At 39.6% G+C, this 17,102-nt stretch overlaps 1 protein-coding gene across 1 annotated transcript in view; it reads right to left on the bottom strand.

Annotated features, from left to right (window-relative positions):
* slc35f3b (solute carrier family 35 member F3b) overlaps nt 1–16,499 on the bottom strand; it is a 44,470-nt gene extending 27,971 nt beyond the window's left edge. Inside the window, exons 1-2 of the mRNA XM_035663682.1 lie at nt 16,295–16,499; nt 15,139–15,353 (exon numbers count right to left, since the gene is read on the bottom strand). Coding sequence (XP_035519575.1) covers nt 15,139–15,353; nt 16,295–16,392 — 313 coding nt within the window. The 5' untranslated portion in view covers nt 16,393–16,499. The remainder of the gene's footprint in view (nt 1–15,138; nt 15,354–16,294) is intronic.
* Between the last annotated feature and the right edge of the window lie 603 nt (nt 16,500–17,102).

The raw sequence follows: 17,102 nt of genomic DNA, 5'->3' as shown, positions 1-17,102 counted from the left end.
TTATCTTTTAATGTCAGTGGAAATAATCTAAAAAATAATCAAAAACACAGACTCCTAAGAGCGGTCACAACAAGAAGAACATAATGGATGTACACAGGGATATGTCTTAATATATCAGGCAGCTTTCATGTATTGGTGCATTGCAGGTTATTTTACATCCAGGCAGTTAACAAAAGTTAATTAACATTTATAAGCAATCGGCAAAATGAATTTCAACAAGGCGCCACAGAATTTATTTTCCCCCCTGAATTTTTTATATACTTTTATTGATCCCTCGAGCGGGAAATCTTCTTTTACCCCTTTCTAGTTGGAATGCAGCAACGAAAAACCCACTAAGTTGCTGCTGATTAAAAGGGTTGCAGGAGGAGTGAGGAGATTTTTATGTTGCTGAAGGATGCTTCTACACGTATGGCCACACAGGGGACCAAACCTCTGACACTCAGTTTGGAGACACCATCGCTAACAGCCCGGCCACTCATGCAGCTCTTCACTAAATCACCTAAACAACAAATAAAACTAACATTATCTGAGCCTGAGCAGTGATCAGACCCTGCTGCGAATAAAAGAGAGGACCTGTTGCCACCATTTATTTCACCCCCTCCTGCAGCAGAAATAGCCTAACTGTCTCCCTGCCAGTGACATGGGACCTTAAATGAGAGGTTCAGCTAATATCCGTCTTTGTTACAGACAGTGCCATGGAGACTGCTGACAGAACTGTGAACAGCCTGTGCGCAAATGAGACCAGCAAATGAAAGTACGTTACACCTGAGACTCTACACCTCAATTATGCAGAGATTTGGCGATATGAATCAATTTGCTTGAACATAACCGAGGCGGGCAGACAGACAAAAATTGGGCATAGGACTCTGCCTTTTGTGGTAAATAATTCAAAGCTAGGGAATATGCTCAAACACAGAGAAAGAAAATACAATTTGCAGTTGCCGCAGTAACAATATGAAAGTCTTTCTCGTGAGGGAGGAATGGTATCCATTGATTGCCACATGTAAAGAAGAGATTAATTCTGCCCTGTATAATTACATTATCATTAAGCTTCAGATCTGTTAGTTTTTGTCTTTGAAGTGTTCATATTGGATGCCAAGTCCAGCCAGGTTGCTTTCAACACTGATCAAACTGGTTTCTCATCACTTGCGAACCTATCTTTCCATCCACAACAGCAGCAGGTGTTTGGAGGCCCTTCAAAAGGCCAGGAGCAGGTGTGTGCGTGTGCTGTCAGTAGTGCAAAATTCACACTCTTTCTCTCCTCCATCTCCACTTCTCAGTCCAGTCTCAAACAGTGAGAGCACCCAGGCAAATAGTGAGCAGTTAGCGTTGGACAAAAATAGAACTTGATGCCCTTGCGTTACCAAAGCTGTAAATGCACAGCTTTGTGCGCTTGTTATTGGGTTTATGGAAGAGCTGTTTTCTTTATCAGCTGGGGATGAAATCACTAAAAATGAGGCAATTCATCATTCCAATGAGACTCGTTCTCATTATAAGGAAGTCGCCTCATTAGAAGTGCGGTGTAAGCAACATGGGTGACAAATGTCACCTGAAATCACGCTCCATTCTTTACTGTAATTACCCTGAATTCATGCTGAGGAAAAGGAGAGAGATGCTCTACATCTGAAGGTTGTATTGTCTGTGTTTCAGACCATTTGAGCCATTTAAACATGATATGAAATTACCCTTTAAAAGCTGTGTGCATGAAGAAACAGTACAATGACCTCAATAAACTGTCATAAACATTACACTCATTAATTATCCTAATATTTATTGTAATATATTCTCATTGTGACCATATTTATTTTTGGTCAAAAGGCAGTGAAAGCACTTTCAAAACTGAATATTTTTGGCAGCCACTGAAGATAAAATGCTGTAATCAAAGCTTTCAAATGCTTGATACAATTTTCAGTCATAAACAGTTCTGTCAGAGCACTGTCCTTAAAGCGTGGAGTGATTGTGCATAGTAAGTACTTGGGCAAATAGAGGCCTGTGCATTGGCTTGATTTAAATAAGCATTGTGATTAAGTGGTTGTTCTGTACAGTGGGCTGAGGGATGTGGACCAGTCAGCTCCCTGAGGGGAAGAGGAGGTTCAAGCCTTCCTGGCTCCTTCTGCACTCCCCCATTGGCTGTCGGCTCTCATCCATGTCCACAGCTCCCTTAATTGCCTGATTTCCTGACCCCACGTTGAATACTTTGTACGCTGGGGGCTGGGGGTTATAATAAAGACTTATAGTGACATGCATGGGGAAGACTCGTTCCCTTGGCTATCACAACTCTCAATGACTGACTGCAGCCCCATCACAGACCTCTTGATCTAATACTTAAATTAAATCTTCAAATTAGACAGAACATTTTCTGGCTCTGTGTTAGGACCACGTGACACCAAAACTTTCAGATGAAACCAAGTCAAAATTAAGAGGGACCTTTATTCCTCCTCCTCTTTTAAGATTTATGAAGAAACACAACTGGAAAACTAAACTTTGCATAAAACTAAACCTGCAGGATAAAACCATGTTGACAACGATGAATAATATTTTAAGTTCCAAAATGATAGTCTATACACAATTGAAGTAAAATTAATCATGAACCATTGATTAACCATTAATTAATTAATTATTTTATGTCCTTTCTAAAACAATTAGGCCTAGTCAAGTAAACAACATTATTCAGCAATTCTTTCAAACAAAAACACCAATCAGTCCCTCATTCCAGTTCCTTAAATGTGAAGATGTGAAGATTTGCATCCTGACATATGATGGTAAATTTGCTTTTTGGATTTCTAGCATGCAAGAGATGACACTGCAGGTTTGTAGACATTTATGCTTCCAAGAGGATGAATCTTAACGACTCTGGTGATCCTCTGACTTTTCCTCTAGCACCATGAGTTGACTTTTTAGTTCTTTATTGAAATATATCATCATCTATCAAATTTGGTACGGACAACCATGGTCTCTAGTGGACGAATTGTAAAAACTTTAATCTCCTGACCTTTCATGTAGTGCCAGGTAATGGGACTAGCTGAAAACCTGTAAAAAAAACTTGTGACATTCACATCAGCCTCAGCTTTACTCAAGTACAGACTCACAGCGCCGCTGGCACGGCGGTAGACTCTTTGAAAATGTCACTTTAGGAATTTATTTCCAAACGTTCTCTGACATGAATCAGTCAATCAAGTAAATGATTTGCTGATTAATTTATAATAAAAATTATCCTTAAAAATGCCAAACATTTGCTGGTTCCAACTACTCAAATGTGAGGATCTGAGCTTTGTACTGACTGTTTAGACTGGATTGGACTATTGGTCAGACATTTAGACATACAGTCATTTCAGGATATTGCCTTGGTCTCTTGGAAAATGTGATTTCCAGTTTTAATTTAATTGCTCATTACCAATTTCAAGTAGTGGCAACTGACATCATCAGAACATGATGTGATTAAAGTGTAAGACGATACATTAAATTACTATCCAGTTCTTCTTTTAAGCGCAATCTATAAAACCATAAAAACCTAGAATGCACTTTAACTTTAGTGTTGAGGTTCACAAAGGCAAACTAAGTGACATCTTGCTCAAAAATGTATTCCTGACAGTTGCTGAGCTTTGAAAGAGTACATGAGAGGGATAACATGAAATATATTTTAAGTCACGTCCTGCTCATCATGTTGAACAGTTTGAAATATACCACATCGAGACTTTAAAGCATCTAAGGCAGTCAGGACATATGAAAATTCGTCATCTGGGGGTTCTCCGTGTTTACACTGTGCTATTGTTCACTATTTATGAAACTCTCCATGCAGTGAGGAACCAGAGAGATGCTCGGATGCGTTTGCTCATGGCTTTTGCCTTTCAAAGGAAATCAACTGCTTACACTCCAACAAACACACCAATAATCTATGAGATGGAACGAGACATTGAGAGACCTGGCAGTGTACAAATAGTATTCTGATGTGAAATTCCAAGTAAAATTTCCGTATTATGTTATATATTTATTATATTTAAACTTGCCACGTCCTTCCTAATGATTTGAACTGATGACACACTGACACACAGTGACACACTGAACTGAACGTACTTTTCCATTTCATGCAACTTTATACTTGTACTTCCACTATTTCTTAAAGGCAAATATTATTACTCCACTACATTGGTCTGTTACTTTTCAGATAATGGTCGCTTCCTGTTTGGTGAAAATAATCTCCAAATGTGGTGATTTTGAATATGAATTTTACTGACAACTGAAGGATTAAGTGTTCCTTTATGAGTTGATAAAATTCCCCTCCTTCTTAATAACATTATTATAACATCATAATAGTAAAACACAGACAGGGACCATTTTTATACAAAATTAGTACTTTTACTTTTGATAATTTAAACTTTAATTTCAAACCTCTCACCCACAAGTTCAAATGGAGGCTGAGGGAATTGTTTTTCTGGGCGAAAACAGCCAATGGCAACGTCCTCTCTATGAAATGAGCTGTGATTGGCCAAATCTCTGGTCATGGGATAGATTTTCTAAAGCCTTAAAACAGGGAGTAGTGGAGTATTTTTATTTAATCAAAGGATCTGAATAATTCTTCCACAACTGCACATTATCTGGTTGTAGGCCAAATTTATATCTACCTTAATTAAACCTCAGTCCAACCAGCCCATAGTAATGAAAAATAGAACTTTCCAAAGAGATTAAAGTTAGAGTGCACACAGTATTCAGTGAGGATTATTCCCCTTTGAACAATTTCCGACAAAAGGGATCAACTGTCAAACATTCACCAGTGATAATTTTTCTAATGCAGAGACACCAAGTTACTGCCTATACACACTACAGTTGCAATATGGGGGTCTCTATGATCTAGAAGATAGATTCATCCTGATCTTCTTTGTTGTTGTTCTTCTGAGCCTCATCCTCTTTCTCTGACAGATCTGTTCAGACTGTGTGGCTTTTATGACCTCTCTCAAGAAGAAACCTGCTCTCACTCATTTACAGTCGCTTGTGCGTACACCATCAGCAAATCAGGAAACACCCACTTAATGGAATAGTTTGACATTTTGGGAATTATGCTTAATCTCTTGTTTGAGAGTTGGTTGAGAAGATCAATACCAATCTTGTATCTGTTTCGTAAATAAAAAGCCCCTGCCAGCAGCCAGTTAGCTTAGCTTAGCATAAAGACTGGAAATGGGGAAATCTCCCGACCATCACCCACAAGCATTGTATCTTCGTGAGAGAATAGGCTATATTTGTACCAATGGTACAACACACCAAGTATCCTGGAGGCTTAATTGTACTGTTTCCCTCCTGCTGTCTTGCCCCAGGCGGCATCATCACAACCCCCACCCCTCTTCCACCACAAACTCTACCCATTGCTAAACCACAAGAAAACATTACTGTCGTGTATGCCAGGGCCGTCTAAGGGTGATCAATTCGTAAAAAATGCTTCTTCCAACCGTAATGTGAACTAAAAGGCACCGTATTAAACAATGAGCTGAAAATAAGCTTTGGATTGCAATACCTTCCAAATTTTTAAGTAAGCAAACACTGAACTAAATGAGTCTGTTTAGCAGAACTATTCTTCACACGCCATGCATGGCTGCTCCTGTTTGTTTCTCCCTTCCCTTAGACAACAGAAATCCTCTCCAAATTAATCTCAAGCATCCAAATGCTGAGCTCACTTGATTTTTGCTGCAGTGGTGGCAGAAATGGCCACAACTCTTCTCCTGCTTTTACCTTGAAAGTGAAAGTGACAAAGACAAAGAGTAGGAGTAAACAAGGACAGACAAGATGGGAGTGGCGAATTCAGGAGCAGATGGGTGAATGGAAGCGACTGTTGCTCTCACTCTGTAACAAACATTCAGTCACACATACATTATATAAGAAATGCCTGTTCGAGACATTTAAACAGACAAACAAAATCAGAAAGTGGTGTGAACAGATGTTGCAAGAAAAGAGGATAATAATAGTGCATCATGAAAAAGGATACTAGGAGAGAATGAAACTACACTTTTCATTTTCATGCACAATTTAATTTATGGATCTGTGGAATATCACACACACGGGACACCTGGTAAAAGTAAACTGCTGCAAACCAAGGAGAGCTGCCGCAGGGTAAAATATGTGTGACTGTGGCTCTGTGCATCTTTGCTACCAGCAAAGTCTTGCATCTGGACCGTATGTAATCCTGGCAAGTACTGTGCCTGCAGGAACAGTTAAATGATGTTGTGGGGTGCAACACAGCAGTCAATGTCAGTGGGTCAGTGGTTGCATTGTTTGCATTGTTTGCATTGTTTTGTTATTTCTAAGTACTTGAGGATGTTTTTAAAACAGCTACAGTATAAAACCACAATACAAGTGTATATGTGTTAGAGCCAAAAATATAAAACTTTGATGCAAATAAGGCAAATCTGGGCAATCAAATTTACAGCTTATAGCCAACGAAATTATATATTCCATACATGCCTAGAAGAGAAATCATTTTTGCTGCGTATATAATCTTAATTGCTATGAATCCTACTTATCATATAAAAAACTCCTTTTGAATATGAGCCTTTTTCACACTGATGCAAGTACAGAACTGAATCAGAGACAAATTTGTCCATCAAGAAAAACTGAACACTGGACAAAAAAGACAAAAAAAGAGCACCATTAGAAAGGTAACATTATCAGCTGTGACTTCTAAACAAATTAATTTATTTCATTGCAGCGTTTTGTGAATTTGTTTCTCAACATCATTTATCCTTGGGGATAAAGTATCAGGTTGAAAACAAACATGAATTAACACTATAAGGATTAGTCATCTCTTTACTGTCAGCCTCTGGACAACATGAGTCACTAATGATCATGAGAAGAGTGTTGACCCTAGAGAAAGACAGTCTGTACACAATACATTTACTCACAGTTTGCGGTGTGTTTACTGCCCTGTGTTCTGATTTGTTGGTCAAAAAAGTGACTCATTTTGGTCAATAGTGAGTAATGAGTGCTTTGATGTTTCTATTTTTTCTGATTACCTAAGAACTGTATGATGGTTTATGTATTTTACAATCATCAGCTGTCAGACAAGGAAGCAGTGTGATTCCTATGGGTAATTCAATTTAATTCAATTCAATTTTATTTGTATAGCACCAATTCATAACAGAAGTTATCTCAGGACACTTTTCAAATAGACTTATAAAATTATTTACAGAGACCCAACTGTTCCTACCATGAGCAAGCACTCTCCTTTTAGGAGGCAGAAACCTCGGACAGACCCCGGGGGGTAGCCGTCTGCCTCGACCAGTTGGAGAGAGAGAGAGAGAGAAACAGAGAGAGGGGAAAAGACAGAAGGACAGAGACAGAGACAAAGGTGCACAGCAACAGCACTAGCAACAACTATACTAATAGTAGTGACTGATGGTGAAGTGTGGAATTTTGTAGCATCTCAGACCTTGATGCAGTGAGAAGGTCAGGTGTTGGTCATGCACCAGGGTTGACACCAACCCTGCATATTTCTCTGTGAATATAGAATATGAAAGACAGTATCAATACAGGAGTTAAATGTGATGGTGATGGGAAATGCAAAACTGGCAGAAAAGGTAACGGAAGCATTTTCTTTTTCTGATAATTTGATATGATTGAAAAATGTAAACAGAGAGAGGGGTAAGATTCCTCTAACAAACAGAAGAAGAGGCACAGGGATATGACGGTGGTGCCCAACTTTTTTATAACTAGGCCAGTTGATAAAACACTTTTCTCCCAAACCAATGCTAAAACGACAAGACAGAGATATAGATAGAGCTGATTTTTGTTTCTTTTTTTACTCTTCCACACTTTCACTCTTGACACTTGGCACAGATGCAAGTGTCAAGAATGCAGTCTTATCTCTTTTTGGACAATTTTCTTCTGTTATATTAATGATGTCTGCACTCACTGTTGGGGCCAAATTATATTTAAAAAGTTTCACACTCAAGCAAGATTTGAACTAGTTCATAGCAGTTGATGAAGAATTGTCTTTGTGTGTATCAGTGCCACAAACTGCCATCAATACTCATCATCTGCTATCAAGATACCCATATAAGCCTCCTAATTACTTGCGCAACCCGATTTACACTTTGCACACCCTGCTCTCGAACACTGCTCTTCTGTGGCCATCACAGACAATGATGTGCTGTGTATGGCCACAGCAGACCCTGGATTAATTACGCAGAGGCAGGAGTCATCACTTCACAACTTCTAATTAACAGCAGATAAAAGGAGTGAGTAAGAGAAAGGGATGACAGCAGCAGGACAGGATTTGGCATTAAACTGGCAGGATTTCCATTACAAGGAAGAGTGAGCACTGAGAACGGAGCACCACAGCTATAATTCAGTTAACTCTATTGTCTTCAGGATTAATCCGGAGAAACACGAGCATTAACAATATCAAGCTATATACAAATGCTTAACAAGTTCATGCATGCAAAATATTTATGTTTTCCATTTAAGCAAAGTGCTCTGAAATAAACTGAATCTTCTCCACAATACTGTTTCTAGCCCACTGCATAGGCGGTCTCCTTTGCTCCTCTGCGTCCGCCCCTCTCCCTCCATTACTTTGGATGACACTGTGAGCAAAGATGAGCAGCTGACAGGGACAAGACTGGAGGTTTTCTTCTTCAAAGTGGTATAGCTGATTTGCAGCTCCTCTAGCCCCCTGGGCACAAGAGGGACTTCAGGAGCAGGTGTGTGATGATCTATGCATCCTCCTCAATTATAGATGTGATGTTACACAACAGAGGCTGCTTCTACTGTACTGGAGATGGTAAAAAAAAGAAGCCTAGAATACACTTCCCTTGCTCGCACCACTTGGACGGACTAGAATTGTTCAGCTCAAGCTGTTTTTTAAACCCAGTGGGGACATTATTTAAGGACTGGTTGGAGTCAGAAATATCTATGATTTAGGTGCCAATACACTGCTAACCTTCCATGGCAAAACTCCAACCTTATAAAGCTTTAACAATGGTCTCCAAAGCGTAAATAATTCTAATTCATCTTTGAATGGGTTGAACTAAATTAAAAATGTTTTCCTAATAAATTCCTACTGGGCCAATATGCTTAGTGGGCTTCTTCACTAAATCTACATCTACTTTGTTTAAGCCCAAAAGATAGCATCACGAAGGCTTGTTCCCGCACACTGAATTTGTTGCTGACTTTCCAGTCTCTCTGGTCATCTGAGACTGAGAGCTGAGGCAGGATATTTTGCTGTTCAGCACTCCTATTGAGACTCCACAGTTATTGATAAATAAATACCCATAAGTGGAAAAGAATTGTATGTCTGCCATTCAGACAACATATCAGATACTGGCAAGAGCACCGTATGGATTTGGTAAGTGCCTAAAACTTATAAATATGTGTCCCACTGTCACATATAATCCATTTACATAAAATATTAAATATATCATGATGAGCATGTCCTCTGGGTATCTGATTTTATCTTAGTATGTTGTATGTTATGCATATCACTAAAACATGTAGCAGTGTTTTAAAAATGTATGCATAAAGAAACTCTGCAGGGTGATGAGTTGTTTACCTAAATACTATAATCTCTCTTTGCTGCGTCTCTTTGTGGATGACTGTGCATGTGAGCATGTGCAAATTTGACTCTGTTTACATATGATCTCAGATGATCTTGCCCCTTGACTGAACATCAGCCTAAATGACTTGTGCCTGGTCTGTGCGTGCAATCGCTTGGCTTGAGTAAGGGTTACAGATGTTGAAGAAGTTGATCAAGGTTGGAAAGATTTCACTTCTGGTCTAATTCACACCGTCATAATTCCAAATCATACACAGAACAAAAGGATAAAACTAATTTATTTGTTTTCACTGAATCAATTAAGTTATGAATGAATTCTCTGTGGCAAATTAAAAACTAGAGGCTATATTTTAAAGAAATGTTTCAAGCTGGTATTTTACTACATTTCCCAGGGTGCCTTTCCCAATGCTCAGAAAACATACTCAAGCTTGTCAAACTGGGCTGTGGATTCTACATCAAAGAGTGTGAACAACAACTCTTCTAAGTGAGAAAAAGTGCAAACTGTACCCATCGCTCATGATGCAACATCCTGTGGCTGCACTGCATTCTGGACTATCAAGGCTATTTTGTTGATGGAAAAACCGGTATGTCTCACTGATTAATTGTTAAATACTGGTGTTACATGAAGATTCTAGGAAAACGCTCTTGTTCCTTGACTTTGATGAGTTTGTAGCCTGTATGCAAAGCATTTATCTGTAAGGAGCCAGGCAAGCGAGAGTGTGATCTATATAACTATTCCTGTCTTTCTCCTCACTTCCAGCTGAGTTGAAAGGAGTCATTCTCATCGACAGTCACAGTCAGCCCATAACTTGCCCATCCCTTCCAGCTGTCCTGTTACTGCCAGCAGTGGATGTGTACATGGGTACATAGGCTCTCTACAACCTGCTCCACTATTGCAGCCCACCATGTCCAAACCCAGAGCTCAAAATAGAATCCAACCTCATTTCATGCCTCGTGAAGCTCTAAATTTGCACCAGAGGGGACGCTACATTTGAGATAGATAGTGTGAGTAAATTAGGAAAAGAACAAAGTCTGTTTGTCTGACAAATGTTTTTACTTCTTAGAGGAACCTACAAAGGGACAATTTTACAGGCAAAGGAAGGCCTAATCTTAGAGAATGCCATGAGGATATTAAGTAAGACAAACTTTTCAGTCTGAACACGCTCTGAAAATGCCTGGAACACCTACCGAGCAAAATAACCTACTTTAATGAAGAGATTTCTAAACAATGCTGCAATATAAGGCAGCAGTTGTCTACAAGCTGTCCTTTTAAGGTAATGTTATTTTCAAAAGGACCTGCAATAAACATATACTGTACTTTGCTCTCAAATATCTCATGGTCGGAAGTTTAGCCTGCAAGAAAAATTAAAAGAAATAGTTTGAGGTGTTCCCTTATATTCTATGGCTACCATTTGGTCACTTTGCTACTGCAAGCCTCCTCTTTTAATGCACCTATACATGAGTATTTTTTAAAGGTCACTGCATACTACACGCATATACTGTATATATTGTATTTATGAATGCTAAAGACCAACAAAAGCAATAAAAATACTAATTAATAACTAAAGGGGAAAATAAACTTAAATAAACAGCATCAAGTAAATGCCCCAAAACACTAAACTCAAGATTTGGATTCAAGTGGTATCATTTCAGCTAAAAGGGATTTTCTGCCTTGTGTCCCAGTGACTTTGCAGGCAAAGGGGAAAGTGATGACACTCTCAATTTAAAAAGATGTTTTCACTTTCCAATTTCCCCGCATGTGAAAAGAGTTCCCTAGTATCTTAACCTCCAGCAGTGATATGAAATTCAGTTTCTATAAAGAATCTTATTAGTATGCGAAAAGGACGTTCAGTTCATGTTTTATTAATCATGATATGGGTAGGTCTTATAAGATTTCCTTTCGAATTCAGCAGAAGTAATCCCCAATAGTGGATGGACATGAATGAGATAGTGTGTCAGAATTTCTGCAGCACTTACTGTATTGGGCTGCTGCTTTATGTCACATGTGATTAGTGGATGTCCACAGGTCATTGCTCTAAGTTTTCAATCAAAAATCTTTAGCTATAAGTTTCTGATTTCCAATGCAGAACGAGAAGAATAGAAGAATGCTAAATCTTAAAGACAAATGTGTTTTTTATGATATATAAAAATTTAAGCTCAACATATTCTCTACAGTAACCTTTCCCCAGTGAACAGTGACCTTTTCTTTGATACACACATCAAACACAATCTACGGCCATTTTCAGTGCAGTAAGAGTGTTTTTCTCTCAGGTGGAGTATAATGTTGATCTTCACTGAGAGGAGAATTGATTACTGCCATTTTAGCTGTATCTAGTGTATATCAATCTATTGCAGTGGATGAAACCAGAGGAGAGAGATGCCACACAAGTCTGAGACAAGAATCAGAAGACCTTGCAGGTACATGCAAACAGCTGAGCACATACTGTGGCATCCTTGGATAAAAGGGAAAAACCTGCAGTATAATTCGCTTATATCTACTACAAGAGCAAAACTCAATACTGCTTCGATTTTACATGAACACCACTCAAAGGAAACTGATTCACATGCTGGTTTGGTAAATAAGCAAGGTTTTCATGTTGTATCTAGCTCTGTTTCACATGCAGACTGTTGTGTTCAGGGGGCTATTACAGCATCCTGCATGTTTGTGATCCCTGCAGTCTCATATTCAGGATATTTAGATGATCCATTAAGTCACACAGAAAAGCTGAGTCACCTTTCATCCTCGGCCCGTGTCATGGCTCACTACCAGCTCCACTTTCCCTCTTACGCTGCTTACTCCGGTGTGAAAAAGCAACGTGTGTCAGTGTTGAAAGGTTGGTGATAAATGAAACAAACCGGCATCTCTTTTATTCTACTGAAAAGTACTCAGCTTCCCACCTCGCCTGAAATTGGCTGCCTTCAGCATCAGCCCTCCACTCTCCAGCCATTAGCCATTGCTTTCTAGTTGCCAGTAGGTCCTGAGTAGTCAGGACGTGTGTGTGCTGGAGGGAGCTGAGGGCTGATTCTGTTCAACGCATGGCATGCAACTGTGTGCAATGTGTGACAAGTGGGACTTCTGTCCCCACGAAGCACAGCTGCAACTACTGTAGGTGGTCCAGAAGGAAGAGTGAACAGACGCAAGCTGAACAGCGTTTCCTGAAACGCAAAACGCAACATCATTTAATTGAGAAAAGAAATGTTCCCCTGATGGCCATGCACACAAAAGAACATCTGATGCAACAGTGCAACTCATCATGAAATACTTAAATCGCAATATGACTGCTGTCCACAATAGTATTTTAGTAGATGGACTACACTCTATACCTCAAAGTGGGGCTGTTTTTTCAAGGGAACATTATTTTCTCAACATGGACATTGTGTTTTAGAATTAAACTGACCAGTTATTTCATTTAATGTGAAGTGTCTGGGCACTCTCATTCATTTTGATGAAAACACAACCACTCTAACAAGCATTACTTCCACAACAGCTATTATAATTAGGCTGTCTATAATTAACTGTTATATAAAAGGTAATGAGTTGATTAAATCGGTTCAAAACACAGTTCGTAAAGCTATAATATGTAACATTTGCGCATTAAAATGTGTATCTATGTCATATATTTTGTTGAGTTGTGCATTTACAATATCCCAAATGTATCTAACAATGTTCGAATCCAGACAATTAAGTAATTTCGGCTCACACCCCCTCTAGACTTCTAGTCTGCTGAACAGCGTCAGAGAAATACAGATTTTTAATGTGAAACTGCTTTAATCAGTGTTTTTACTGTTTTTAATCACCTTTATTTTTTAGATGATGGGATCTCTGCAGGTAATTCGGCTCCCACTAAAAAAACAACATCACTCTTCATCATTCACACTCCACATGTTGTTTTGATGTGAGAGACCCAGCTGTGGCAGAAATTAGATATTGTACATTTACGGAAGTGTATAAATTACCTGCATGTAAAAAAGAGTATTTCAGACTGGAGTTTAGGTAAACTAAGCAAATTGTAAACACAAGAGATGGCAACTCCATTTATTACTCTTTACATCAATAAATATCAACACTATTTGTTGATCAATTTTACCAGTATTGATGACGAACAACTAACCATATGCCCCTGGAAGGCCAACTTGGCTTCACTGCAAAACAGCTTTAATTGTAGTTCAGTGTATAAAAATATGTCTCTTACTATTTATCAAAGGACATATACAGTAGTGTGTATTGTGTATTTTTCATCAAATTTAAATAAATAGGCATCGCTCTTCTTGTAACAAAAAAGTAAACATATTTCAATCCTGAGTCACGGCCGCCATATCCCCTCCTTAATAGTCCACCTTATTTCACTATCCCTTGTCGCAGCACCAGAAAGAAAGAAGTGAAGACAAATTCCGATGTGAACAGCAGCTGTCTTGTGAAGTCTGCAGTGTTCAGATGTTATGTATAGGCCTATGAATTTTGAAGCAGCCTTGCAGCTCTTTAATATTGCAGTCTCTCATATGAAATTTACAAAATGTTCCCCCAGCTACCAGCTAAAGATCATGAGCCACTGAATGTATTCCAGATCAGACCAGCGAAAAACAAACAAATGAACAAAAGACTGACAGATACTAAGAGTGTGGTTTGTCCTGACACCGCCAAAGCAAGACAGAGCTCCTACAAAAGATGAAGCAAGTCTGTAATCCACCATCCAGCCAGGCTGAGCAGCTCAGGCGTTTAATTCTGTGCAAATGAACTGAAGTGATGGAGAGAAAGAAAATAAGAAAATAAAGCTGCGCTGACAACTTTTTTCTTCAAAGAATCAACTGCTCTGAGCACTATCTGACTCCAAGCTCAACAAGCTCCACTGAACCAAACATTAGCTTCAGTATCTGCTGCAACCAACCGCAACACTGATGCTTTAGCGACTAATTCTCAGAGTGATGAAGATAATGTGATGATAATGTAGTGAAAATAATGATGAAGATGAGCAGCATCATGGTGACTAACACCATGTGTAACATCATTTTCTTATACATTCTGTTCTGTGCATGGAACAACAGGCCTGGTGTTTTATGCTTTAACATCAAATCTGTAAAGGGTGTGGATGAAAACATTACCTCAAGTACTTAAATACAATTTGGAGGTAATTGTACTTTACTTGAGTATTCCCATTTTATTCTGCTTTATGCTTGACATTTGACACCTTTACTTTGCAGATTCAGATTCAGATTCATAATACAAATATAATCAACAAATAAATGATGACACAGCTTTATTGATCCCTTAGGAGTTAACGCTACCTGGCAGTATGAGCCTGCTTTTAACAGCTGTATTATTCTGAAAGGGACCTTACTGCATCTGTTAACCTACTTTTATTTTTTAAGTATATTTTAAAACTTTGGTAATTGTATGTTAAATTTTAAATGCAGGACTCTCCACACTGTGGTATTACTACTTTTATTTGTGTAAAATATCTCCTTCCACCAATGCCCATGGGTTAATACACATTATACCCTCACATGCAGTTATCAAACATGTGTCCACTAACTCCAACCACCCACCCACATAAAGCATCCAACAATGAACCAGCTGCAGTTCCATGCGTGTAAAACTGACTCACTATTGTAGCTTGCACTCCAAGGCTGGTATCCATAATAGCCGGTGATTCTTAATATTCGCTCCTCTATGGACGCGCTGTTGATGTCCTCAACTGAGCGGGAGGACTTGAGGTCCTCTTTGATGGCCTCGTCCACCACCAGGTACTTGAGCTGTCTGAGCTGAGGGCTGATGTCCGAAAGCCTTCTGGGGCTCACGTCGGGGGACTTGCGCATCCCGCTGGGAAGAGAGAACAAGGGGTTGGCGGTGTTATAAGACAAAGTGAGACCGCGCTTGTCAAAGAAAGTGGAAGCCTGTAAACCTTGTATAGAGTTCTCCTGGGCTAAACCGGTAAAGTCAGTGCTGTATGCTCCACACAGACCTGCGTTAAGGGCCCCTGCAGCGCCTCTCTTGTACAGTACAGAAATCATCATCCTTCACTGGCCCTGCGTCCGCAAAGCAGCAGTGTGAAAGACACTAAGCGAAAGTGACTGCTCCTGCAACTGTTGTATACTATGTACTGTGCAGCTCCTATTATAGGCTTATAGGAATGTGAAACTAATGAATCGATCATGAGTGATTTGTGGAGACGGAGAAGGAACACTTGTGACAGCTCCGGGGCTTCATGTATAAAGGCAGTGGCGCACGAAACTGCGCACAGCCTAACACAGGAACCCATCAAATATCCTTTTATCATGCAGAGGAGATTACTGTCTCCAGCAGGTGAGATAAAACAAAAAAATTATATCGTTGAATACTGCACCTATAAGGCTCTGTAGTATGATGTGCCTGACAAAATAGCACAGTGGTGACTTGACAGCCGTTAAGCTGTTATGAAACCGCCAACATGTGAAAGCAAAAACATGATTTACTGACCCACTCAGAGAAAACCGACGTGTGAAATTTCCCCCTGTGCTGCCATATCCTAAATCATAACCCGTATAATGTTTGTAGTATCTTACTCACAATTACCCAATAAGGCAATTAGGCAATAAACCCTTGTATAAATGTAAACTATCAATCAAATTCAAAGAGAATAACACTTTCCTTAACATTTTTTAACACTTCTGCTTAATTAAGTCGATTTACTTTATCAATGCAACCCGTGAAATCAAGTGCGCAACAGGTGTAGCCTTGCCTCCTCCTATCACCGTGCATTTGTAAAAGTTTAAAGGTCTTACATCGGCATCAAAGAAGTAGGAGGTCCAAGGTAGCACATACAGTCCCGGTGGGGACGTCCGACCCGGTCCCACACGGTGCCCTCTCCATCACCGTACATCCTCAAGGCCACTGAACAGGGCAGCTACTGGGAATCTAAATCCTCTTCAGGGCTGACGGGGAGGAAAGTACCATCATCCTGCTCCTTCTCACCCCTACAAACATATGCCTGGCCACTACACTGCACGCTATTGCAACATTAAAAAGGGTGCGCTCCGCTCTGGATGCTGCTCCGTCCTGGAGGCACTGCAACTGCGCCATCTACCGGATTGACCGGAATTATTATTATTATCAGTATCTGTAAATCTGAAACACAGAGCATAAATCGCACCAGCTGCAATCCTTTTAATCTGAAGCACCAGTGGGTACCTTTTTTATGCAAGATCTATACAAATATATAGGCTACACATAAGACTTCCAATATTTATTCTAGTGCACTCTCTTCTTTGGTGAAATACAAGATAAAACTGTATTTGCTGTCCTTCTCGGGCCCTACAAGAACCCCTGGAGGCCCCCTGAATCTCACTCTGCGCTACTACTGACTCAGCTCTCTCCCTTGTAGCTGACCTAAAGTGTGTGAAAGTTATTTTTCTGTGGCACTGTGGCTCGAAAAGGTCCAATCAGTAACCTTTTAAGCACACGGCAATCAGCAGCAGTCACATTCATCACAGTGAGATCTTTCTGGTTCTTTTCCCTCAACTTGCCACATTCAGGCAAGCACAGAAAGTTTCCCTGGCTGAAGATGAAAAAGAAAACCACACATAACCTTTT

This window comes from Morone saxatilis, unplaced genomic scaffold (assembly GCF_004916995.1).
Source record: "Morone saxatilis isolate NCDOM2014 unplaced genomic scaffold, NCSU_SB_2.0 Contig19, whole genome shotgun sequence".
Taxonomy (NCBI): Eukaryota; Metazoa; Chordata; class Actinopteri; family Moronidae; genus Morone; species Morone saxatilis.
This window is presented reverse-complemented; position numbering and strand designations above follow the sequence as displayed.